Here is a 27,388-nt window from a genome sequence, read left to right as displayed (position 1 = left end):
AAAAAATGATTTTTCAAAATCAAATAACAGCAGTAGAGGAAAAATCAGTTTAAAAAAAAGAAAAGGAAGAATATTATGAAAAGACAATTAATAGCTTAGTAAAAAAAGGCAAAAAATTACAAAAGAAAACAATAGCTTAAAAAAAGAACTAGCAAAATAAGTAAAACAAATTCACTGATAAAGTTCCTTAAAAAGGAGAATTGGCCAAATGGAAAATAAAAAAGGGCAAAAAAAAAATCAAAAGAATGGGGGGGAGATGTGGGGAAGAGAAGAAAATAAGAAATATTTTTTTGAAAAAAAAAAAAAAACTAACCTGGAAAACAGATTGAGGAGAGATAATTTAAGAATTACTGGATTACTTGAAAGCCATGATCAAAAAAAGAACCTAGACATATTTCAAAAAATTGTGAAGGAAAACTGCCTTGATATGCAAGAACCAGAAAGTAAAATAGAAATTGAAATAATATATTTATCACCTCCTGAAAGAGATCCCAAAATGAAAACTCCCAGGAATATTATAGCCAAATCACAGAGCTCCCAGGTCAAAGAGAAAATATTGCAAGTAGCCATAAAGAAACCATTTAAATAGCTGGGTGCCACAGTCAGGATCACACAAGATTTAGCAGCTACCATACCATACCATAAAATCAGACAGCTTGGAATATGATATTGTGGAAGGCAAAAGAAGTTAGATTACAACCAACAATAATCTACCCAGCAGAACTGAGTACAATCCTTCAATGGAAAAAAAAATGGACATTTCATAAAATGAAGGACTTTCAAGCATTCCTGATGAAAAGACTAGAGCTAAATAGAAATTCTGACTTTCAAATACAAAACTCAAGAGAAGCATAAAAAGGTAAACATGGAAGAGGAATCATTGGGGACTTAAGGATAAACTGTTTATCTTTCAATATGGGAAGATGCGACAGATATCTTTTAAAAACTTTACCAGGTCTTTTTCAGATTAAGTGCTAGCTAGTTAAGCCTCTGAACCACTGAAATTAATTTTCTGAAGCAGGATAAAAAATAATTGCAATTATCCTTATTCAGTTTTATATTACTCAAGGTCTTTCCAGATTTTTTGGAATCTAGTCTGTCATCCAAAGCTCCTAACTTTGTGTTTGTTACCTACAAGTGAGAAGGATGTTTATCTATCTATCTATCTATCTATATTTTTTCAAATCACAGATAAAATGTTAAACAGAATAAGGACAAAACATAGTTCCTTTGGGGGTGTTCTACTGGACATTACTTTCCCAAAATGACATTAAATCATTAATGACTATTCATTGGGTCCAACTATTTAAATTCCAAATCTAAGTGTACCAGCAGCTAGTTGATATTTCTGTATCTTTCTCACAAGACTAACACCAAGGATTTTTGTCAGAGGTCTTACTAAAACTGAGGTCAATTTAAACAACAGTATTTCTCTGACCCACCACTTTAAAAAACAACAACAACAAAAAGAGTTTTTCTCGTATGATCTATAATTAATTTTTTTTGAGGGGGGAAGGCAAGGAAATTGGGGTTAAGTGACTTGCCCAAGGTCAAACAACTAGTACATGTATCAAGTGTCTGAGGCTGGATTTGAATTCAGGTCCTCCTGACTCCAGGGCTGGTGCTCTATTCACTGCGCCAGCTAGCTACCCCTATAATTCTTTTCAAAGAGTTATTTTCATCAACCAAATTTTGTACCTCTTTTTCCATTTGGTTGATTGTTTTTTTAAGGTGTTATTTTCTTGTTATTTTTTGTGCTTCTTTTATCAGACTGTTAACTGTGTTTTCATAATTTTCTTGCATAGCTTCTCATTTCTTTTCCCAATTGTTCTTCTATGGTGCTTATTGATTCTTAACATTATTTTTAGCTCTTCCAAAAGTTCTTGTTGGACTTGTGTCGAATTAGTTTTCTTTGAGGCTTTGTTTGTAGCTGTTTTGACACTGTTGTCTTGAATTTCCACGTCACCACAGTACCTTTTTATCGTCAGGTTCTCTCTCTTTTTTGCTGTCTGCTCACTGTTACAGCTTATTTCTTGACTTTTAACTTTATGCTAAAATTGGCCTCTGTTGCTGGAGCAGGAATTGGGGAAGATGGGGACGGTCCCAAGCTTTAGGCTTTTTTGTACTTTTGTTTTCAGAGCTACTTCTGGGTTTTTGGAATTTTCAGTGCTTCCTACATGGCATGCTGACAGGAGAGGTGTAGTCACTGCTCCCTGGTGAATGGAAGTGATACTACTCCTCAGAACCCTTGCTCCCTTGGGACTGAAAGAGATACTGTTCTTCAGCACAGTAAGCGCTCTGCTCTGTGCTATAAGTGTTCCCTGTTAACCAAGTGGCAAATATTTTCTAAAAGACGACCACTACTTATCAGATTGACTAACATGGAAAAACAGAAAAATGATAAATGTTGGAGAGGATGTGAGAATGTTGGGACAATAATTCATTGTTGGTGGAGCTGTGAGCTGATCCAACTATTCTGGAGAGCAATTTGGAACTATGACCACCAAAGGGCTACAAAAATGTGCAGACCCTTTGGCCTAATAATATCACTTCTACAGCTGTATCCAAAGAGATCATAAAAATGTGAAAAGGACCCACATGTACAAATATATCTATAGCAGCTCTTCTTTATGGTGACCAAGAACTGGAAATCAAGAGGATGCCCATCAATTGGGGAATAGCTAAACAAGTTGTGGGATATGAATGTGATGGAATATTATTGTGCTATAAGAAATGATGAACAGGCAGACTTCAGAGAAACCTAGAAAGACTTATATGAACTGATGCTGAATGAGTGGAGCAGAACCAGGAGAACACTGTACACAGTAACAGCCACAGTGTACAAAGACTGATTTTGATACTTAGCCCTTCTCAGCAATGCAAGGACCTAAAAAAACTCCAAAGAACACATGATGGAAAATGCCAGTCACATCCAGAGAAAGAACCAGGGAGTGAGAATGCAGAACAAAGCAGACTATTTCCTTTCTGGTTGTATTTTTTTTTTCTTTCTCATGGTTTTTCCCATTCGTTCTAATTCTTATATGCAACATGACTAATATGAAAATGTGTTTAATAGGAATGTATGTGTGTAGCCCATATCAGATTGCAAGCCACCTTGGGGAGGGAGGGGGAAAAAATTTAAAACTTATGGAAGTGATTGTTGAAAACTAACAATAAATAACTTAATAAAAAAAAAAGACTGCCAAAAAAATAACTGTAGTTTATGTACCAATATCAGTTGCTGAGGATGAAGAGATAAAGAAATTCTAAGAAGAACTTGATAAGACTACAAATTAAATCAATGTATACTCCAATACTTGGGAAGTTCAGGGCAAAGGTAGGGAAAGATAGGAATGGGTAGAAATAAATAGGAGGCACGGTTTAGGAAAAAGGAATGACAGAGGCCACAGACTGTTAGATAAACAGAGTATCAAGGCTTTAAATCATGAACACAGTCTTCAAGAAAAAAATGAAATAGATATTTTGACAGATCTGATATTGACATGGGCATTATCCTTCAGTTAGCTGTATGTGCAGTCCTATCAAAGCTAAGATTAGAACTAGTAAAAAGCAAGAAGAATAATGAGAGATGTGGCAAAAAACTTAAATAATTCTAAATTAAGCAAGTAACTGACTACCAAAAATGAGATATGGACAACAAAAGCGACATCAACACTAACCATAAAAATTTTTTAAAGAAGTTTAACCAATATAAATTAGTTAAGACAACAGTGAAATCAAATGAGTTCAGAAGTCATGTTAATAGGGGAACATCTGATACACATGCCAAACAGAAAGAAGGCTGCAGTAGGCAAAACCAATCCTTAATCAATAAATGATGCCAAAGACTAAGGATAAGCAGTTTTCAAGAAAATATATCCGAGTTACCAATAGCCATGTGAAAAAACCCTCCATGACACTAATAATTAAGAATACCACAAATAATAGCAACTTTGAGGTTCCACTTCACGCCCATCAGATTGTTAAAGATGATTTAAACAAATTTTGGAAAGACTATAGTAAAAGGAACATAATGCACTGTTAGGGAAGCTATGGATTTGTCCAGCCAATCTGGGAAGCAATGTGGAATTATGCTCTCAATGTTATTAAATCACACATATTCTTCAACCTAAAAATATCACTACTAGACTTAAATGTCAAAGTGAAAAAAAAAAAAAGGAAAACGACCCATATAACATTTATTGTAATGGCAAACAACTTGAAATTGAGGGTAACTGATTTGGGGAATGAATCAATAAAACATGAATATAATAGAATACCATTATGCCACAAAACAGACAGTGTCAGAGAAATTTGGGAAGACCTGTATAAACTGAAGAAAAGTGATCAAAAACAGAACAAATTACTTACTAGCAACCTTGCCAAAATGAGTAACTTTAACTTAAAAAGTATCGCAATAAACTATTAATTCTAGAGAATTGTTGCACACTACCTAAACTGTGCAAGAGCAGCAAATGAACTCTATGCAAAATGAGACATAATTTTTTTAGGTGAATTTCATTTTACTTTATTGGAATCACTAATTTGATTGTGTTCAACCTTTACTCATAAAGTCTCTACTACATGCCAAGCTCTGGGCTAGATGCTATGGATACAAAACAAAAATGAAAGTCCATGATCTTTAGGAGCTTATCAGAGCTTATCTTTTTTTTTAAATATTTTATTTTCCAATTACATGTACAAACAATTCTTAACACTCACTTAAAAAAATTTTGAGTTCTGAATTCTGTCCCTCCCTTCTCCCCCCTCACAGAGAAGGAAATTTGATATAGGTTATACATGTGCAATCATGTAAAACATTTCCATATTAGTCATGTTGCGAAAGAAAATAGATATGTACCACCCCCCCCTCCTCCAAAAACCCTAAAAAAGTATGCTTTGATTTGCATTCAAACTCTATCAGTATTTTTCTCTGGAGGTGGAAAACCTTTTTCATTACAAGTCCTTCAGAATTGTCTTAGATCTTTGTATTGCAGAGAATAGCTAACTCATTCGAAGTTGATCATCATACAATATTGCTGTTACTGTGTACAGTGTTCTCTAGGTTCTGCTCACTTCAGTTTGTATCAGTTCATGTGAGTCTTTACAGGTTTTTCTGAGCATTCTGATGATCATTTCTTATAGCACAGTAGTATCCCATCACAATCATATACTACAACTTGTGCAGCCGTTCCCCAAATGATGGGCATCCCCTTGATTTCCAACTCTTAGCCACCACAAAAAGAGTTGCTAGAAATATTTTTGTATACATAAGTCCTTTTTTTTTTAAAAAATCTCTTTGGGATATAGATCTAGTAGTGGTATTGCTGGGTCAAAGAGTATAAATAGTTTCATAGACCTTTTGGAATAGGTCTAAATTGCTCTCCAGAACAGTTTGATCACTCTACCAATAGTATGTTAGTGTCTCAGTTTTCTCACATACCCTCTAACATGTCATTTCCCTTTTCTGTCATATATTAGCCAATCTGATAGGTATGAAGTAATATGTCAGAACTGTTTTAATAATATTTCTCTAATCAATACTGATTTAGAGCCATTTTTCATATGGCAATATATAGCTTTGATTTTATCATCTGAAAATTGCCTGTTCATATCTTTTGACCATTTATCAATTGGGGAATGACCCTTATTTTTATAAATTTGACTCAGTTCTCTATATATTGGAGAAATGAGGCCTTTAGCAGAGAAACTGCTATAAATCCTGCTTTTTACCCCCCCACCCCACCCCAAACCAGTTTTGTAGGATTCTGGTTTTTAATCTACTTAGCTATAAGTAGTTTATAGTGTTTTTTTTTTGGCTGAATCCATTACATTTACATTCATATTTATGATTACTGTGTACTTCCCTCTAATCTATTTCCCCACATTTATCCTTCTTTCTCATTTCACCCTGTCCTTTCTCAACAGTGTTTTGCTTCTGACTACCACATCTTCCATTCTGCCTGTCCTTCTATGCCTGTGGCACCTCACCCCTGTAATGCCATGCATAGAAGCTTTCCAGAAGAATGCTACTGTGAACAGCTTTTAAGGTTCTGATTAAACAGTATAGTGATCACTCTATTCCATAACAAATCAAGCAAAACTTTCACAGAGAATCAAGGTACAGAATTCCTATTATTAGAACTTATCACAGAAAATCACAATATAATATTCACAACATAATCTCAAAGTAAAAAAGTCACTCTTAAGTTAATTCAATCAGTCACTTATCAGTAGTCTCAAAGTACACAGTCAAAGTTTTCCGCTCTTGATTAACTCAATCAGTCACTTATTCAGCAATCAATTACTAAGTATCATACACAAAAACCTCCACCCTTTAGGTCACTAATTAACTATAATTCCATAATTACTCAATACCCAAGGAGAAGTCTTTTCATCTTGACTTGCGGCCTGTTCTCAGATTCCCTGGATCCCCTTCCATGCTCCCAGATTCTATCTGGGATTCACCAGACTGTCACCTGGGTTCAATGGCAGACAGCTCCCAGTTCCTTGACCAGCTCTCTGGGTAGGTCCTGCTCTACATTGAAGTTCACAGGGTCTGGTCCATATCAGATCCTTCACCATTTCTGCTCCAGGGAATTCAAGGCTCAACCAAGCCACAAACAAATAAAGTCTCAGCATCCCAATCATGCTTCAATCACCTGGGCTCCCGCCCAGAAGAAGCTCCACCACCACAAGCTCCCAGGAAATTCTGGCTCAGTTCTCCATTCTTCTGTTGCTGCTCTGCCACCAGATCTTAGTCTCAAGAAATTCTGACTGTGCCTCTCTGGGGCTTTTCTTATATACACACAGCATTAGCTACTTCCTGTTTCAGCCAACCCCTTCCTGTTACATCAGTAACAGGAGACAGGAGTTCATATCTTCTGTTTCCCTAACAGAGGCTTGATCAGTTACTAAGTGCTAAGTACCTACTACTTTTGCCAAAACAAAGGGATGCAAATTCAAAATTAAATTACCATTACAGCCCCTTATTTCCCTCTCCCTCCTCCCCCTTTCTTGTAGGGTAAAATACATTTCTATACCCAGCTTAGTATGTATGTTATTCCCTCTTTGAACCAAATTTTATGAGAATAAAGTTAAAGCACTGCCTGATACCTCCTCATCAATTTTCCCCTCCAATGTAAAAGCTCTTCTGTGCCTCTTATATGAAGGTCATACTTGCCTCTCCCTTCCTTCTTCCAGTCAATCCCTCTTGTAAATTTTTAATTTTATTTTTTTGGATATCGTCCCATCATAGTCAACTCACACCAATGTCTTCTATGTATGCTCCTTCTAACTACCCTAATAATGATAAAATTCTTTCAAGTTACATGTATCATCTTCCCATGTAGGAATGTAAACAGCTTAACCTTATTAAACCCCTTATAATTTCCTCTTTCCTGTTTACCTTTTCCTGTTTCTCAAGTCTTGTATTTCAAAGTCATTTTCTATTCAGCTCTGGTCTTTTCACCAGGAATACTTGAAAGTACTCAATTTCATTAAATATCCATTTTTCCCCCTTGAGGGATTATAGGCAATGTTGTTGAGTAGGTGATTCTTGGTTGTAATCCTAGCTATTCTGCCCTCTGGAAGATCATATTCCAAGTCCTCTGCTCCTTTAATGTAGTAGCTACTAAATCTCGCATGACCCTAACTGGGACTCCACAATATTTGGATTCTTTCTGGCTATTTACAATATTTTCTCATTGACCTGGAAACTCTGTTGTAATTTGGCTAGAATATTCCTGTAAGTTTTCATTTAGGGATCTTTTTCAAGAGGGGATTGATGTATTCTTTCAATTTCTATTTTATCCTATGGCTCTATGATATCAGGGAAATTTTTTTTCAAGTCTTCTTTTCTACCCTGGAACTGTGACCAGGGTCCCCGCTCCTACCAGTGCTACTCCGCCCCATTGGACTGTGACCTAGAACTGAGTATGGGCAATTCAACAGAGCCCTGGCCCAGTGCCAGCAAAGGGGGACCTGTAACCTCCTCTGGACCACTCCGGTAGCTGAAGGCTCTGGAGGCCACCACTTCACTTCAGCTTCAGCTGTCTTCCTGGCCTGCTGCTGACTTGCCTATGCTGCACTGTGTTCCACTTCACCTCAGTGACACAGACACTTCCCACAGACCTTCTAAATTGTCTTGGGCTCACAAACCATTTCATCCTGTCCCTTTGTTCGTTCTGCCACTCCAGAATTCATTTTCTGGCATTATTTTAAAGTTGTTTGGAGAGGAATTTGGGAAAGTTCAGATGAGTCCCTGCCTTCACTTCCTAGGCTCTGCCTCTCCAACACATATGTTTCTGGACATGGCTACTGTGAGAATTTGTTTTGCTTGACCATGTATATTTATTATAAAGATTTTATTTTTCTTTCTCAAAAGGGGAGGGATATGGCAGGGAGATTAGACAGAAGTTTAGGGGAAAGTCCATCAATTAAGGAATGGCCAAACAAGTTGTGGTATATGATTGTGATGGAATACTACTACATTGTAAGAAATAATGAGCAGGTTGATTTTCAAAATACATGGAGAGAGTTGCATGAAATAATGAAGAGTGAAATGAGTAGAACCAAGAGATCACTGTACACAGTAACAGCAATATAGTTCAAAGAAAAACTGAATGACTAAGCTATTCTGAATATAATAAATATTCAAATCAACTACAAAAGGACCTATGAAGGAAGATGCTACCTATCTCTAGAGAAAGAAGTGATAAATAAAAGCATGCATAGTATGGTTTTACACACACACACACACACACACACACACACACACACACACACCCACCCATGGCAACAGATTGGTTATGGTTGTGAGATAGTGAGAAGTTAAGGATGACATCCGAGTTGCACACTTGTGTAATTGAAAGCATGATGGTCCAAGGAGCCAAGAGGAAAACAGCAGCCTGGATTGCCTTCAGGAAACTTCAAAGATCCATTATTGATCCCAAGCTTGCCATGAAATCAAAAAAATCTTACTTAATACCAATATTTTACCAATGTTGCTATATGGCAGTAAAACTTGGAATATGACAATTTCCAAAATGAATTCAAAATTAAAAATCACATAAAGGGTAAAGAGTAGAAAGATGCATGGTGTGTGAGCCAGCTGCAACATAAAACCAATTAGGAACTTCAAGTAACAGGAGTAAAATGTCAGCAAAGAATTCTGACAGAAAAAAGGAGATGGGCTAGTCATAGGGAGAGGAGAGAATGAAGACAGGTAGACAGCCAAAGTGCTTTTAACTTGTACTTTTCTGATGATAGGAGAAAGCAAGGTATATCCCAAACATTTGGGTGGACTCTCTTTGAGAAACTTGAGAAGTCATGGGTAATAGTAGCAGAGGGCTGGCAAGCAGGGTTAGGATAGGAACTATATGGTTGGAAAGGACCCTGAAATTGATTATGGATTCATATGACATGTGAGCATATTACAACCTGCTGGCCTAATTTTTCATTACTAGAGCTGCCCTATACAGTCTACTGCCTTTTTAAACACATACAAGCTGGTTTTTTCTTCTCCTTTCTCCCTTGATTTATATTATGATTAATATCCTAATTGCTACCTAAAGATCATTCTAAGTAATGCAAGCACTGCTTTCCCAAAGAGGTTAACTATATAATCTTCAATGATTTCCATGATATACTAATGAGATAATAGTAGTGTCATATGTAACACAAAGAGTGAACTTTCTGTCTATATAAGTATAAAAACATTTTAAAGAACTAAATCCCATCCTGTATAACAATATTTTACTTATCTTCAGGAATAATGTATTTATTTACATTTTCAAAATGACATTCAGAGATGAACATTCTTATAATGTAAATGAAATCAACATTAAGCTTAAGAATGAGAATATCATTAAGTCTTCATTTTAATTATTTATACTCTAGATATTTATTCAATACCCTATGCAACTAAGATTTTATAACCTAATAAGAGTAGTATGCTATGATATTATTACACATTTTGAGTATTTTAAAATTCCAAAGGCCTGAGTTAAGGTGTGAAAAATTTGGAACCCTGCCACAGGTTTGTCACACTTGGAACCTTTGGAAGCTTGCCACACTTATTTATCTCCCTGCTTCAAGTCTCTCTTCACTCCAATACATCCTTCATACAGCTATCAAAGTGATTTTCTTAAAATGTTTAGGCATTACAACCCCTACTCCTACTCCCAATTCTAGTGGCTCACTATTGCCTCTAAGGAAAAAAAAATAAAACTCTGGCATCTCAAGTTCTTCACAGTTTAGTCCCATTCTATCTTTCAAGTCTTCTTACACATTACTCCACCACTTCATACACTCTGTATTCTAGTCATACTGGGTCCTACTTGTTCTGCACACATAAAATTCCAACTCCTATATCTATGTCTGCACTGACTGTCCTCTATGCCTGGAATGAACTCCCTACTCACTTCCATCTCTAGAAATCAGTGTTCTTTTAAGAATCAGCTCAAGTATTACCTTCTCTAGAAGATATTTCCTGGGCTCCACAGTGTCTAGTGTTTTTTCTTCCAAGGTTAATTTGCATCTGCTTTTAATGTGTCATATATGCCTATATAGTTATACATAATGTCTTTCTCACTGAAATATGAGCTCTTTAAGGGCAGGGACTTCTTCACTTTTGTCTTTGTCTTGCCAGTACTTAGTACAAAGCCTGGCATATAGTAGTTGACTTAAAAAGTGATTTATGATTGAAAGATGTCAACTAACTCTCCTTACAGAAGCCTCAGGGAACTATTTATAAATCTATAAACTCTAAATGAAAAACTTACATAGTATCATGATTCTGCAAATATACTTCAAATAAACATTTCAGAAATATAAACTAAATTAATATAAGCCCGAGATGAGTCATTTTTGTTATGTAAACATAAATATGCTGAAAAAAGTTTAACTGGAATATTCTCTAAGGTTTAAATAAACAATCTATACTTCCCCATGTGTTCTGGTTAAATCTCTCAGGCATTTTGGGCTAAATGTCAGAAGATTCCAGGAAATAATTTTAATAAACGACCTACTGACAAACATATGGATCTGCTAAAAAAAAAAAAAAGGCAGGGAAAAATACTGAGGTCAAATTCTAAAATTATTTGGATTCAAATACAAATATCCCTAATGTGAATGGCTATAATCCTTGATAAGCTGTTTAACATCCCTGTAGGTCAAAATTTCAATCTCCAAAATGGGAAAATCATATTTTACCTGTAACTCCTAAGTATAATAAGCACATAAATTCAGTAGTACTAGTTTCTGTGAGCATATATGTATATTTTACTTGATAAAAGATGAAATAACTCAATTCAAGAGATAAAGGGAACAACTTTTGGCGAGAAGGCTCTAGAATGAACAATGGAAAATGACACACAGTTATAAGGCCCCAACAATTTTAGTTAGGGAATTGGGCCCATCACCTATTTTTGTATGGCCTCCAAGCAAAGAATAGTTTTTCTACTTTAAAATATAGTTTATTTATAAATTACATATAAAATAAATGGCATTTATTTAAAAACATTTCCTTCTCTTTTCTCCTTTTATTAATATTATGATTAATTTCCTGACAGCTATCTAAAGATCATTCTAAGTAATGTAAGTACTGTTTTCCTGAAGAGGTTAACTGTAATTTTCAGTGATTTCCATGATATAGTAATGGGATAATGGTATTGGCATGTAAGATAAAGAGAACTTTCTGTCTGAGTGATTTTTCCATTTTAAAATGAACATTACTTATTCTACATGTAATTTAGAAATAAATTATATTTTAAAGTGGGAAAAAACCATTTTTAGCTTGTAGGTTGTACAAAAAGAGGTGGGTGGGCTGTAGTTTGCTAAACCCTGTGTTTACCAGTACATATACCTTTTGGATAGGAACCATGGATAGACATGGATAGACAAAGAACAGACAGAAAAGCAGTTGGACTATATTTTGGTAAACTGTGGAATTTTCAAAAATCTCAAGCTACTGCCTTCTGTAAAAGCCCCTAAAGCTGCAAATTATGGAAAACAATGGTCTCAGAAATATCAAAATTATAGGTGATCCAAAGGACAATGTAAAGATGCATGGTGCATGCAAGGTAGGCTGCAACATATTCCAAGAAATGAGTTACATGCAAAAAAGGGTGCAAAACATCACCAAGAATATGCAGTACCCAAAAAAGTGTGGATTAGATTTATAGTGAGAATGAGGTATAGCACATAGGCAGCCAGAGTTTTGTTCTAATATTTATAAAATATTAAAATAACTGGAGGAAAGCCTTTAGTGTACTAGACAGAACCTCTCTGGAAGATTAAAGAAAAGAAATAAACCCACCAATATGGTCAATCAATGCATATGTATTAGATAGACATTTCATATGAACAATAAATTGGGCCAAGAACTTACAAGTGAAGATCAAAATTAATATTACTTTTAGTTTTTACTGTGAGGATTTCTATTGTATTGATCCTATAATGTAATCAATTTTATTTTGTATTGACTTTTTAAATGAGTCTGCCTAAGGCCCCTTTCTATGTCCTTTAATTGAGTTCAGGAATTCTATTTTCCCTCCAAGTTAGTTTAATGTGGAAACTAAGGGATGCTCATCAATTGGGAAATGGCCTAGAAATGACAAGCAGGTAGATTTCCAAAAAACCTGAAAAGACTTACATGAACTGATGGTGAGTGAAGTGAGCAGAACCACAAGAACACTGTACATAGTAACAGCAACACTGCCATAATCAACTCTGATTGATTCAGCTCTTTTCAGCAATACAATGATCCAAGACAATTCCAAAAGACTCATGATGGAAAATGCTATTCACATTCAGAGAAAAAACTGATGGAGTCTGAATGTAGATCAAAGCATACTATTTTCACTTCATTTTTTTCATAGTTTTTTCCTTTCGTTCTGTTTCTTCTAATATGACTAATATGGAAATGTTTTGCATAACTGCACATAATGTTAAGAATTTCCTTTATGCATGTAATTGGAAAAAATAAAATGCTAATTAAAAGAAAAATGAAAATAAAAAATCAACTAAAAAAAGTTATAATTAATGGGAAAAACTTATCTACCATACTTTTAGCTTCTGGGAAAATTTCAAAACATTCGTTAGGTATCTTTAAAGGCCTACAAGCTGATCTGGTATATTTCCACAAGGTATGTTGTCCATCCCGGCCTGTCCTTGAAAATTAAGGAGGGTATTATCTCCCTGAAAAATCCTCCTAGGACAGTCTGCTATCCCTGGTCCATTAACAATTTCCTCAGGATGCAGATGGGTCCCATAAATCAACCAACATTCCTTGATGATGACAGCAAGGGTGGTTGCTAGTCCCACTTGGGTGCTAGACTGCTTTCCTTGATGTAAACAATCATGTGTCCCCCCCGCAGTGATGCTGTCTACCCTGTAACCAATCACCTTATTTTCCCCACCTACCCAACTCTATTCTTTGCTCTATTGTACTTCCCCAAACTATGTGAAGGCTAGTAAGCCATACCTTGTGATCCTTGGTCACTGAGAAAGATCATTGACTCAATTTATTGGTTACTGCTAACAAAACTAATAGTTTGATCATGCTTGGACCACTGCCTCTCATTTTATCATAATTTTAAAATGCAACAACATAAGGACAACAAACAGAAGAGTAATGTATAAAAGTATCCTAACTGTTTTCTTCATCCTTGATTGCTGAGAATAAAGAGGCAGAGAAATTCTATGAAGAACCTGATTATACCTTTCACATTAAATTGACACATACTGATACTTGGTGACTTTCATGCAAATTATCCTAATGCTAGATTACATTTGGGAAACTGAATCATTTTCAATGACTACAAGCTTCTTTCAGAAACAAATGCCCATCTTTATAATACTAATATTTTTCTAGTAATGCGATATGAGAGAAAATTATGGAGAATATGAAGTATTTTTAAAGGTCAGAGGTATAATGGGTTCGTGCTACCTTTCTACAGCATTAGTACATGTTAAGTTTTATATGAATTCTTAATTAAAAAAATAACAAATATAAAGTGAAAAAATTTACTTAAACTAAGAAAAAAGTATGGTACACTTGGTTCAATTAAAATTCACCTCTGACAGTGACCCAACTCCTATAGGAATGATAACATGATCACCTTACATCTACCATGTGTGTATCCTAGTTTGCTTTATTTTCCTAGGTACCTATAAATGTGTAAGGCAAGTTTAAGTAAGCCTTTATAGAACCCTAAAAATCTGCTAACTTAGCAAAGAGGGGCAGTTGTGCTTGGAAAACCCCAGAAGTCCTCTCCTATACAGACTAACTTTCTTACTCTCCCTCGGATCCACTACTATTCAACATCACAAATGTTTCTGATTATGCTGCCCATGACTGAAAAACTGATGTCCCTGGTTACAACTCTATAAACTTAGAGATTTGGAAAAGTTAGTATAAATGAGATAGTGTAAGTAAAGTACTCTGCAAAACTTTAAGGTCAACATAAGTGTCTGTTATTATTATTTAGGTCCAAACAAGGAAAATTTTAATACAACATGCTTTTTTCATCATGTCATACATATTAAAAATTGGAAAACAGTTCTGTATGTAAGGGGTTAAAAACATTGAGATCCCACTGGGTTGCTTTCTTGAAATCTTTGTTCTTTAGAGTCATCCATCTGGAAAAAGAAAGTTTTAAAATATTCTAAAGGCTATATACATATGTGTAAAAATATCTGTATATGGCACAGTGTGGAGAGCTCTGCTCTCGGGAACGAAGACATGGGCTGACACTAGCTAGATGATTCATTAATCTGGGGTGGGGAATATACAGCCTTGAGATCACATGTGGCCCTTTAGATCCTCTGACTGAATCCAAATTTCACAGAACAAATCTGTTTCACACCCCTTCTTGATTAATTAACTCAGCATCTCTGGGTCTCAGGCTATACTCTAAAAATTTATCTAAACTGATGGCATTCCCACACTCACAAAATCAGAGTATCATGACATACAAACAAATCTGGTAATGAAACAATAAAAAAGAAATCAAAATATTAATGAAACAAAATTATTTCTCATAATTAAAATCGATCTTATGCTAATAGGATCTTATGCTAATAGGATCCAGCTCTGAATACCAAAGGGATAAAAATCAGGGATAAACAGTTTTAATTCAAAAATTCACTCTAGCATAATAAAATTTCACTTGCCACAAAATGTTGTCTCATACCCATCTTTTAAGTCCAGAGTGGAAATGACTGAAATTATTGCTTATTATTGTTCTTGTTAACAATGAGTAGACTCTCTATCTTTGGTAGAGGATTGAAGAAGGATCTGATCCTTCTATTGACTGGCATAGAAACTCTGACCTACTGCACTTTAGACCTTAGCTGGTTTGTACCTCCTTTAGCATCTAAAAGCTGTCCTGCCTCTGAGGGCCTGTTAAATTGATACTGAACTTTAGCAAGGATACCCAATCTACAGAGCCCATTGCAACCCAGAACTTTGAGCTCAAGAGGCATCAGCCTCAGTCTTTTCAGTGACACAGATTACAGGAATGCACTTTATCATGCTTGGACTAAATTGGGAAAATAAAAAGATAAAAAATTTAAAAAAAACAACTAAGTATAGTAGGGAAAAATGATTGCCTTTAGTTATCTAATATTTTATAAGACCTATTTATAAAGCAGTGAACCTAAGAACTATTTATTCTTTCATTCAGTATACCTAATGAGCATCTCCCAGTATGGGCATGCATACATGGATAAGACACAACTTAATAAGGAAGACAAATCATTCCCACAAAAAAACTATAATACAAGAATGCCTTAAATGAAATAAGAAAAACAGAAAATACTATAGGAATTCAGAAAAGAGAGATCACCTATGGTCGAGATGATCGCAGAAGGCTTTATGGAGGAGGTGGCATGTGATCTGGATCATGAAAAATGGGTAGGACTTCAACAGGAAGACACAGAATGTTCAAAAGTTATTTCCTTTAGTTGAAGAAGGGGAATGGACAAAGGTTCTTAATGAAATAGGGTTAATGGATAATAAATTCTATAAAACATTAATGATACCTAAATAAATCAAAGATGGAATGAAAACATTTTATATTTGAAATGTGTTCTAAGCACTTACCATTTTCAGGTTGAGTTTTCTTAAGTGAATCAATAAGGGTACTGACTGCTTTTAAAACAAATATGATTTCTGTCACTTGTTGCCTAAAAGAAGAGAAAAATATTTCAGTGAAAATGTAAAAATTTACAACTTATTCACTGGAACAGAAAAATAACTGTTAAGGTTTTTGACAATATTTGAGTGCAAATGAAATCAGAAGTGAAATATACTAATTTTATCCTTCATATGAAAAATACATTCTAATGTATGAGTAAATGTATAAATCATCAAGTTAGTAAATCAGGTAAGTTATAACTCCCCAAGATTATAGTCCCTCTCTAACGCCCCCAAAAGGTAAATGTTCCAAATGGCCAATCTCAAGGTATTCCTATTTGGAGATGGTACAAATGTTGAATAAAGGCTAACGTCACAAATTTGTTCCTTCAAGCCTTTCTCCACAAAAAAAGAGCTTTTCTACTGTAAGAATTTTCAATATTCTCCTCAGTTCCAATCATTTCTGATAGAAACTAGGGTTATTATTCTTGAGCTGAATCAGTTTTTAAAAATACTGAAATACATCTCTGATCCTATGTTTTACTCTATTAAAGTAACTTCATCAGTCTCTTTCTTAGGAAACAGTCTATAATTTCATCAAAACATTAGATGGCTGATTGAGATAATGCCATATAATCTGAGTTTACACTTGGAAATCAGGTAATTAAGTGAATTAAATTAAAAGCAGTGAACCTAAGAAAATAGATATTGAAATTATTTTAAAACTGATCTTCCCCACCCACAAATCATTACTGCAGCTCAGGACCCATTCTGAGCCTGCAGGTATAGATGGAACAATTATTGCTAGTTACAAGTACCACTTTCCCCAAGGTTACTACAAACTAATGCAACTTCACAGAACTCTGGGAGCTTGCTAAATAATGTACCTGCTTCTTGTTCCCATTGCCCAAGTCAGGTTCTTTCTTTAATCTATTATGAGACCTTGCTAACCATGACAAACACTACTTGGTCAATAAGTGCCTACAAAAGGTAATATATAGGTATGGGAAAATTGCTACAGTTATGGCAAATTCAGAGGCCGAAAGGTTCCTCATTTTAATCCACTTGGGAAAAGATTGAAGTTATGGATTTTAGGAACAACTGTAGATTTTCTTGTTTCCAAGGACAAGCTTAAACCTATAAGATAACTAAAATCCACAACTTAATGAAAACAAAAGGCATTATACCAGGGCTGACTGCACTTCAAAATAAGCAGTGATACTACACTGTGAAGACAGGACTCAGGAAGCAGAAAACTGTCCAGTTTTCCTATCCTTCACCTGGAAACTTCTTTCCATCACTTCTCAAACTGATTTAAATCATGCGTCTAAACAAAATCAGTCCTATCTCTAATTTTAAAATTTCAATTTTACCAATTTTTCTGTTGCTGCACCTCAGGAAGCTTCTAAGAAGTAGGTGATAGTGGCAGCCATGAATTAACTTATGAGCGTGGGTCAACTGGTGGAAACTACCAAGTACAGGCAACAATCTAAAGGCACCAAATACTCTCCTTTGCAGGTGGTCCGCCTTTTCAACGTTAAGTTGTAAGCCTTGGTCCTAACTTCTTGATAGTTCCCTGTGACTGAGTTTGGTCCGGATATTCTTGGCTTAATCGTCGTCTAGTTAATGTGGCTATAGTAATCGTGGATGAGCTAGAGAAAGACCCCAGAGCTGGAGTAAATGGATATCAAAATCGAATTTATGTTGTCAAAGGAGTTATTTTAAGTAGATTAGGTAAAAACAATTAAGTGGATTAGGAGAAAAGCAAGATTTCTAACAGAGATAACCAAGAGACACAACCTAAAGATGACTGAACAGAACAGTCGGATGCTCTCAGATTTTCTGCTTTACACCTTACTCTGATGCTAAAGAGAGATTGTGATAAATCATTATAATCACCGTTTACTTATAAGTAAAAAGAGTATGCCCATATTTTTAATAAAATTAAATAAAAGATGGAACCTTGGAAGGGGACATTTGCCACTGAGTCTTTCATCCTCTATGTAGCGATGTAGGACATCCTGGGATCTCTTCAAGAGCACCGAGAGGGCCATTCGTGAGATATAGCCTTCCTGAGGTGTCGTCACTTTGTTACTGAAGGAAAATTGGAGCAGTGTTTCAAAACACATTTTAGAAAATTCTTCTCTCATTCGAATATCAATTTCTGCTTCTGTAAAAGTAACATATGATCTTTAATTTAATAGTTAAATAAGAGACTGAAGTCTAAAATGCTCTTGTTAAATCTTTTTTTTTCCTAACTGAAATGCAGTTTTTTTTATTTTTTTAAATTAATTAGTTTGTTTCCTTTTAGTTTACAGGATTCAATTCCACAATTCCTTGAGTTTCACATTTTGTCCCCCTCTCTCCCCCAAGGTGGCATAAAGTCAAGTATAGGATCTGTAAATACTTTCACATTATACATTAGTCAGGTTATAAAGACGGATTGTATCAGATGGAATGAAAAATGGTAAAGAGGACATAAAACCAAATAAAAGAAGGAAAGATCAGGTATTTTGCTTCCACCTGGATATAAACTCAGTTTTTTCTAGTTCTTTCTCTGGATGCACACATTTCTCTCCATCATGAGTCTTTTGGGATTGACTTATATCACTGCATTGCTGAGAGGAGTCCAGTCTATCAAAGTTGGTCATCACACATACGTTGTGTCTGTAATTGTGTACAAATTTCTCCTGGTTCTACTCTTCTCACTCAGCATCAGTTCTTTTAAGCCTCTCCAGGTAAATATGAAGACCGTCTGCTCCTCGTTTCTTATAGCATAATAATATTCCACAACATGCATATACCACAACTTGTTCAGTCATTCCCCACTTGATGGGCACCCCCTTAATTTTCTTATTAAATCTTGAGCACAACTCTGGAAGACTTCTAAAATAAGTGAAATTAATATATTCTGGATTATATTACTGGATGTAAGATGTACTAATATTTTAAGTGGTTGTACTATTAATCTAATCATATATATAGCTCTTTTCATGATAAGGAAGTATATTTCTAGGTTACAGAAACTGTTACTGAAAATCATGTTTTCATTAAGAGCTATTATGTGGAAACGTTTATTTATCAAAGAAAAAAAGCAACACAATTTTGTTTAGACTAAATCAAGAGGGGAGCTTTTGAGAACCTTGTACTTAGCTCCAAAGTCTCTCTTTGGACATAGGGAAAGAAGTCAGTTTTAGTTTTAGTTGAGTCTGTCTCACTTGAGAGTTGGATCAAAAAGGATGGTGGGTAAGGGGGGAGTAATCTGATATGATATGATTGAGTAAGGAAGTACTAAGAATATATGTGTGGGGCGGCTAGGTGGCACAGTGAATAGAGCACCGGCCCAAGAGTCAGAAGGACGTGAATTCAAATCCGGCCTCAGACACTTGACTTCACTTACCAGCCGAGTGACTTTGGGCAAGTCACTTAACCCCAGCTGTCCTCCAAAAAAAAAAAATTTAATATAGGTGTGATTTTCTTAAGGGGTAAGAGGTGGGAATCCACAGAGTCTGAAGTGAGACTACCCTAATTTCCAGCACCAAGAGTTTCTACCTTCTATGACTGTAAACATTTGTGGATTTGTGCTCTTCTCAGGCTAACTTGATTTTAAAAAATAATAGCTAACATTTATATAGTGGTTACTATGTCCCAGCATTATGCTAAGTGATTTAGAATTATTATCTCATTTGAGGTAATAAAAGCTGAAGTATGAAAAACAAATCTCTGAGTCTTTAATTGCATGAAGTGCCTACCCCAACAGAGGAGACAATTTCTGAAGTACAGAAGTAGAAGCCTTACGTTTCTCAGAAGAGGGAGACAAAGGAAGAAGAGCAAGAAGACTAGAACAATATAATCTCTGCTCTTTTAGAAGTAGTCTTAAAACATTTTCAACTCGCATTTATGTTCTCTCTCTCTCTCATCCTCTGCCCTTCAATAATCCCTATTCTCAATCAGCAGGGGGCAGGGACTGGACCTATGATTTCACCAGTAGAAAGAGCTCAGGGCGAAGAACTTCCTCTACCAATGCAGTTTAGCAACTTCTCACCCATCTATAGTTTTGGAGAAAGTTGTTCAGAAAACTGAGAAGTGACTTGCCCAGAGTCACACGGGCAATATGTTTCCAGGCAGAACATGAACACCAGACTTCTAGACTCCAGGATGGCACTCCATCTACTGTATTACACTGACAGTATACTAGTAAGTACAAATCATGTACAACGTGGTCAGAACATGAAGACACCAGCAGTTTGGGAGAATGAGAAAAGGTTCATGTACAACCAGGTGGTGCTTGAGTGATGCCTGATACCATGAGGCAGAGTAAGAGGGGGCACATCCCAGGGTAGGGGGCCAGCGCAAAGGCATGAGGAGAGGACAAAGTGTGGGAGATAAATAAAAGGACAGTGAGACTGGACCTTGGTTTGTGGCAAAAGCAATAATGCAAACAATGACAGAAAGACTGACTGGAACCAGGTGCTGGAGGGTTTTAAAAATGAAGCAGTTTATGGTTTTATCTTTAAGACAAGGAGCCAATGGAGTTCCCTGGGCAGGGGAAAGACATGCTCAGATTTGGGATTAGAGAACATTCCTTTGGCAGCTGTGTAAGGAGACCAGATTGGAATGGGAAGAGAATCTAGGCAGAGAGACCAATTAAGAGGCTGTTACAACAGTCTATGCAAGAGGTAAAGAGGGAAGTACTGATCTTTTAGGCATGTTGTGGAACCAGAAATGCCAAGAAGTGGCATAACATTGAATGTGTTTGGCAACAAAGAGCCCTTAACACCAAAGCAGTGAACCTGGTGCACTTAACAAAAATAGGCTCGTTTTTAGGAGGGAAGACAATGAGTTCTGTTTCGGACATGTTCAGTTGGAAATATCACCAGGGCAGCCAGTTTGAAGCTCAGGAGAGAAAGTGGGGCTATATAAATAGATCTGTGAGTCATCTATGTTGAGAAAATGAGAGTATATATTGAGAAGAACAGAGGGCCCCATAGAACCTTGGGGACTGCTCACAGGTGTGTGCATGTGTGTGTGTGCGTGTGTGCGTGTGTGCTCGAGTGTAATTTGGATCAGGAGGAAACAGAAAGAACAATTACCAAACCCAGAGAGGACCCACCCAGGAGATGGGAGCAGCTAGCAGTATCAAATGGAGCACCAAGGTCACCAAGGGTTGAGAAAAATTCATCAGATTAGCAATTAAGAGATTACTGGTTAACTCTGGAGGGAGAAATTTCAGTTGAAGTAATAAGGCTGAAACACAGAGTTTTCAAAGGGTTAAAGATTAATTGAGAAGTGAGGAAGAAAGGACTGTCGATAGTCTTTTATAGGAATCTGGCAGAGAAAGGTAGAAAGAGATAGGATGACGACTTGAGAGGATGGTAGAGGTTAGTGAAATACTTTTGAAGATGGGAGTTGTGGGTATGTCTGAAGGCAACAGCAAAGAACCAGTACATAAGGGAGAAGAACAGAAAGAAAAATGGGATGTTTGAACGGACAATCTAGTACATATGGGAAGGAAGAGGATATTAAGGACACATGAAGACTTTTCACAAGGACTTTTCAAACCCAAGTAAGATTAAAATAAGTAAAAGTAAATATTTCTGATTTTTTTTTCAAGGTTTTTACCAGGCCATTTGGTCAAAGGTAAGGAACATGGTGTTATGGGAAAAGCACTAGGCTTAGGGTCAGAATATGCAGGTTTTGGTGGAGGCACTTACATATAGCAGCAGTGGAAAACTGATTAATTCTATGAGCCTTACCTGAAAATGGAGAGAATACTACTTTCACTACCTCATACACCTGCTGTAAGCAAAAGTGGCTTTATATGCCAGAAAATGAATATCAAAATACCATATATATTATTATTGTTAGTGGGTAGATGCTAATTTTTAAAAGTTATCCTTGGATAGGTGTTAAAAGCCAGTTTTCTTCTGAGAAGAGCATAGTACCACCTATTGGTTAAATTGTAGAACTACTTTAGAAATGAGTGAAGATACTCAGGAGAGCCATCTAGTGGAAAAAGCAACTAGTCTGATGAATAAGAATCAAACACAACTTCTGTAGGTAGTTACAATGTTATATTAAGATGTTTAACACATGTTCAGAAAAAGAGAACTATACAGGCATTTTTTAAATTTCCAAGCCAAATGGTAACATGCAACACAAAAAACCAATTTCTAATCAACTTCCTAATATTTGTTCATTCATTCATTCTTTACCGTATGTAAAGCACTATACTAGACAATGCTGATACAAAGACAAAATAAAACAGATCCTGCCCACAAGTAGCTTACATTCTCTTCGAGGAAAACAGTATGTATACAAATAAGTAAATAAAAAACATATATATAGCACACGGTTACTTTCCAGGGACTATGCAAGTGGGCAGGGAAAGGCCTTAAGTAAAAAGTAAACCTGCCCTTTAAGGGACAGTGAGGAGGAGGAGGAGGTAAGGAGCAAGTGCCTTCCAGGCATGGGGAACAAACAGCCTATGCCAAGTCATGGAGGTAAGAGATGTAAGGTGAGAACACAACTAGGTAGGTTTAACTGGAGATTGCATGAAGCATAAAGCTGTTCAGAAAGCCTGGAATTAGTAAATTACAGCAAGGCTGTCAAAAAGGGCAGCTGATATTTTACTTCAGAGGTAAGAACTTCTTGAGCATGGGAATGACATGATCAGACCTGTGCTTCAGAAATATGAATTTGGCAGTTATGTAGAAGATGGATTGGCAAAGGGAGAGATCAGATGCAGGCAGACTAATTAGGAGGCTATTACATATAATACAGGTGTGTGATAATCAGGACTTAATAGTACAGGTGAGAGATAATCAGGACCTAAACTGACTGGATTATAGGGCTGAGAGAATGGGATAAGGAGAGAATGATAGTGATTGTAAGTCTGGGTATATAGAAAGAGGGTGAGGCTCTCAAAAGAAAAAAGCATAGTTAGGAAGAGGGAAGAGTTTTGAGAGGAAGATAATGAATTCTATTTTGGACACATAGAGTTTAAGATGTCTAAAGACTGGATTTCATGGTAGAGATGGGGGCTGGATATATAGATATGAGTCACCTACAGAAGTGATAACTGAACCCATAGGAGGAGAAATGGAAGAGGGGAGAGTGAGAGGAAAGGAAAGAAGGTGAAATACAGAAGGAGAGAAAGGGGAAAAGACAGAGAAAGGGAGAGACAGGAAGAGGAGAAGAGAGATGGAGAGTAGGGAGACAAGGAAAAAGAGGGAGGGGGAAAAAGGAGAGAAGTGGGGGGTGGGGGAAGACACAGAGAACACGGTACCCAGGACAGACCTAGTGGGTACATTCAAAATATTATATACTGACTGGTGTAAATAGTATACTCATTGATTATCTCCTCTGTTCCATCATTCAGGTCATTCAAACATTAAATAATATCTGACCAGGAATAAAACATCTTCAATTGCCTGTGACTCAGTTACAATGAACTAATAATAATTTTAAGGTTTCCTGTTTACTGATAAAACACAGAAGTCAAGACATTGTATCTGCTGTTTCCCTCAATTGTAATTTTGTTTCACAGGAGATTAGTTTGTATGACATTTGTAGTATAATAAAATTTAATGGTCTGCACTGTCTGCTGTCTTCTAAGTAGATTGCTGCTTTCAATATTTTTGTATATATGTAGAATTTAAATTTTAAGTAATTTATAAATTCTAGTCCCTGAATTCTCATAATCAACAGCTAATGGAACTCAAGTTCAATCCTTCAGTTTTCCAATAACGAACCTGAGACCCAGAAAGGCCAAGTTATTTATCAATCTGACAATCACAATCTGAGCTGACTTAGGATTTGAACTCATGTTTTCAAATTCCAAATCCAATGTGCTTTCTACATCATACTGCTTCCTAAGTATAAAAATTCAACTCATCTGGATCTGTACAGATGAATATATCATAAAAAATTTTCACTAAATATTCACCTAGCCTAGTTGAGTTTTCTGTCTTCCAACCCCAAACTATAGTATGTGGAGACTGCTAGCATATGGCTCATAATTTTCTATAATCACACTGCTATAGTTAGGTTGCTCTAAAAGTACCCTATGATTAGCAATGATTTGTTTTATCATACAAGTAACATACCTGTAAATGAAGATGACTGAGAATGTATGGAGCCCTTATTAAGCATAGTCATTATCTGGCCAACAAAATCCTTGGGAATAAAATTAGCATAGGGCAGTATCTCTGTGCTGATGAGCTGTACCACCTAAAACAAATTAAATACATTTAAATGTGTTTTTTCCCTGAAAGTGAATGACTTTCACTCTCTTTTTACTTTCTATCTGTACACACACACACACACACACACACGCACACGCTCTCTTTTTTTCTCACTCTCAAAAGGCAGTTACACCACCCTCAATGGCATGAATGTTCATCATGTACAACATAAGTAAGCATGACCATAAATGACAGTAAGTATTAGTCTAGCTATCTGTTACAAATCTACTAGAAAACTGCTATACTATGATATTGTTGATGAGGTAAATATTCATCTCCAAAGGTATGAAGGGTCTTATAAAGGAAAACTATCAATATAGTTAACAACTTCCTATAATATGATTATGGCAAACTCCAAAACACTATCTGGCCAACATCTAATATATGGTTTTACAAAAATCCTGCAGAAAATGAGTATGTATTAAGTAATAAGAGAAAGGCCACCATAAACAGAATGAGATACAGAATCAGAAGCTCTGAGTTTGAATTCCGAACCTGCCTTTTTGACCACAGGCAAGTCACAACCTCTTTGAGTTTCAATTTTCTTTTTTAGAAAATGCAGACAATATTATTTATACTACCTATGTTACAAGGTAGCTGTGAGAATTAAATGTGATAATGCAAATAAAGAATTTTGAAAACTAATGTTACATAAATCTGAGCTATTATTACTTTTTAAAAAGCATTATCATGTGCATTTAGTGCTCCTTTAACTTCTTGAAGTTGAAATTTTAATACAATTAGGGCACATAAGACAGTATCTTTTTCTTTTAAAACACACTGTTACAATGACAGCCACTGCTTTTTAAAATGAATTAAAGTCCATTCCAATGGATTTAAAATCCAATAATTTAAATTCCATTCAATTTACTCAAAATCAACTCCAAGGATTCTAGAAATTTTTGAGAATTTTTACTATTTACTTAAAAAGTCTGGTATGCTGTGTCTATAGAACCTACATCAATAGACTAAAGATGTAAAACTTAATTCAAATGTTTTGCTATCATTAAAAACAACTAGTTAATGGTATTGCCTGGTGACAGTACAACAAATGAATAGCCTTCAATAAGTAATTAACAAATAATATATGCAAAATATTTTGTGACCAGGGCCATGCTCAAAGGTGAAGACCAGGGTTGAGGGCCCATTCCCTTCAAAACTGGCACAGGGCACTGCACAATCTCTCTGTGCCCTCAGGCAACTCTCTAATATTAAATCACTGTAGTTGACTTGTCTCACTAGAGGGAGTTTCCTATCAAGGAGCTACTAATGCAGATGAAATCACAGGTCAAGATCAAAATGAAAACAAACAAAAAAATGCAATCCCAAAACACAAAATGCAAACATTTTAAAAAGCATTATACAATGTGATCTATTACTATTCATTCATCATGCAAACTTTGACAGACTATAAGAAATGATAAAGGAAGCAGGTTTTGCTAAATTCACTAAAAAATGTCTTAACTTTCACCTTAATTTATTCTTAGATAATTCTAGAGTTTAAACAATTCTCTTGCATGATTCAACATGAAGTCATATAAAAGCATTTATGAGAAACTACTTACCTCAACATCAATACTTTCATTTCTTTGAAATTCTTGAATAGAAAGATTATCTGGAGGTATGCTAGAAAAGGAAAAAACCCATCTGAATTTTAGCTTTTTAAAAGAAAATACAAACTCTGGGAATTAAATTGGAAGAGTAACTATATAATAAAATATTCAAATAAGGATTCTAAGAAAAATATGGGGGAAAATTCTCCCTTTGCTAGGATACTTTTTTTAAAAAGTATTTTATGGAGTATATAATTTATAATATTAAACTTCATTTACTAAAAATGACTTTAAATTAAAAGCTACTGAGATTTACTGTCTATAAATCTTGGGCCCAAGTTCAATTTGATTAAATTTATAAAGCTACAAATACATTTTGTTTCCATGAATACTGAAAGATACAGATAAATTTAAGTGGATATTCATATAGGCACTGATCTGAGTTTTTATTGCTACAATCATGAGGTGTTTGTTTGGCAGTGAAGATATCCCCCAATACAAGGTGTAAAACACTCCAGAGCAGAGACCCAAAGTCTAGTCATGGTCTTGCTGCCACCTCCTCAGTCACCTCTTTATACCCAAAATATCTGTAAGCAGTAGAGTCATAGGTAATATGAGAGGAGTTTCTGGGCAGTACCAAATTCTTGGAGAAAACAAGGAATTTCTAGTACCAAGTAGGAACTGAAGAACAGCAAGAATACAGCTCTTAATAATGCTGAGACAAAAACAAAACCTTGCCCTTCACTCTCACTGAATTATATGGGGAAAGGAAGAAGACTCTCTGTTGAACTCAAATTCTCACATGCCCCCTCTTTTGAGGAAAGTGCAACTAGGGTATAAAATGATAAAGTTATGGCTAACCAAGAGGGGTCAATTTATAATCAACTTTTAGTCACTTCCCCTTATGGGCAGGGTAGTAGTGGTAGGCCTTCTACCCCCACACTGGGCTGGTGCTATGAGTACATGAGACTGCACAGGTCCAGGAGGGGAGAGGGGGGTTGTACAGAGGCCCACCAGGAAGTGAAGAATTGTCTTGGATTACCTTATGACTTTGGGTGAGCATCCTTTCTATTTTGTGACTTTTGTTGGTTTCACAGCACCCTGAACATCAGAGATTACCTCTACCAACTCATACAGGAGCAAGAGCCCCTGCTACCAACTCAACAAGTGTTTTTTCACTCCACTTGAAACCACCAGTGTGGAGGAAGCAAAAACTTCACAAGGCAGCCTACTCCACTTCTGCACAACTCTAACTGGTTGGAAGTTTTTCCTTACAAGTTAACTTAAGGCTGCCCTATATCTGATGTATTAGCCTTGGCTAAGTCTTGATGTATTCTAAGCCTTGGCTTAGGTGGATGCATGGCAGCTGAATGCTGTTTTACACATTCTGTAGTAACTCAGACACAAGTTATATTCTGATTTTCCCAAGGGAAAACCAAGGTAGGAGC

At 35.9% G+C, this 27,388-nt stretch overlaps 1 protein-coding gene across 2 annotated transcripts in view; it reads right to left on the bottom strand.

The window, feature by feature from the left end:
• MON2 (MON2 homolog, regulator of endosome-to-Golgi trafficking) overlaps window positions 1–27,388 on the bottom strand; it is a 148,596-nt gene that overhangs the window by 6,344 nt on the left and 114,864 nt on the right. For both annotated transcript variants that reach the window (XM_069080685.1, XM_069080692.1), the window contains 4 exons: window positions 25,953–26,013; window positions 24,250–24,373; window positions 18,104–18,311; window positions 16,109–16,191 (listed from right to left, as the gene is read on the bottom strand). In XM_069080685.1, coding sequence (XP_068936786.1) covers window positions 16,109–16,191; window positions 18,104–18,311; window positions 24,250–24,373; window positions 25,953–26,013 — 476 coding nt within the window. The remainder of the gene's footprint in view (window positions 1–16,108; window positions 16,192–18,103; window positions 18,312–24,249; window positions 24,374–25,952; window positions 26,014–27,388) is intronic.

Source organism: Petaurus breviceps, unplaced genomic scaffold (assembly GCF_028583685.1).
Source record: "Petaurus breviceps papuanus isolate PSGF00001 unplaced genomic scaffold, PetGlider_PUasm1.0 154, whole genome shotgun sequence".
Lineage (NCBI taxonomy): Eukaryota > Metazoa > Chordata > Mammalia > Diprotodontia > Petauridae > Petaurus > Petaurus breviceps.
The sequence above is the reverse complement of the archived record's forward strand: the minus strand, read 5'-3'. Positions and strand labels throughout refer to the sequence as shown.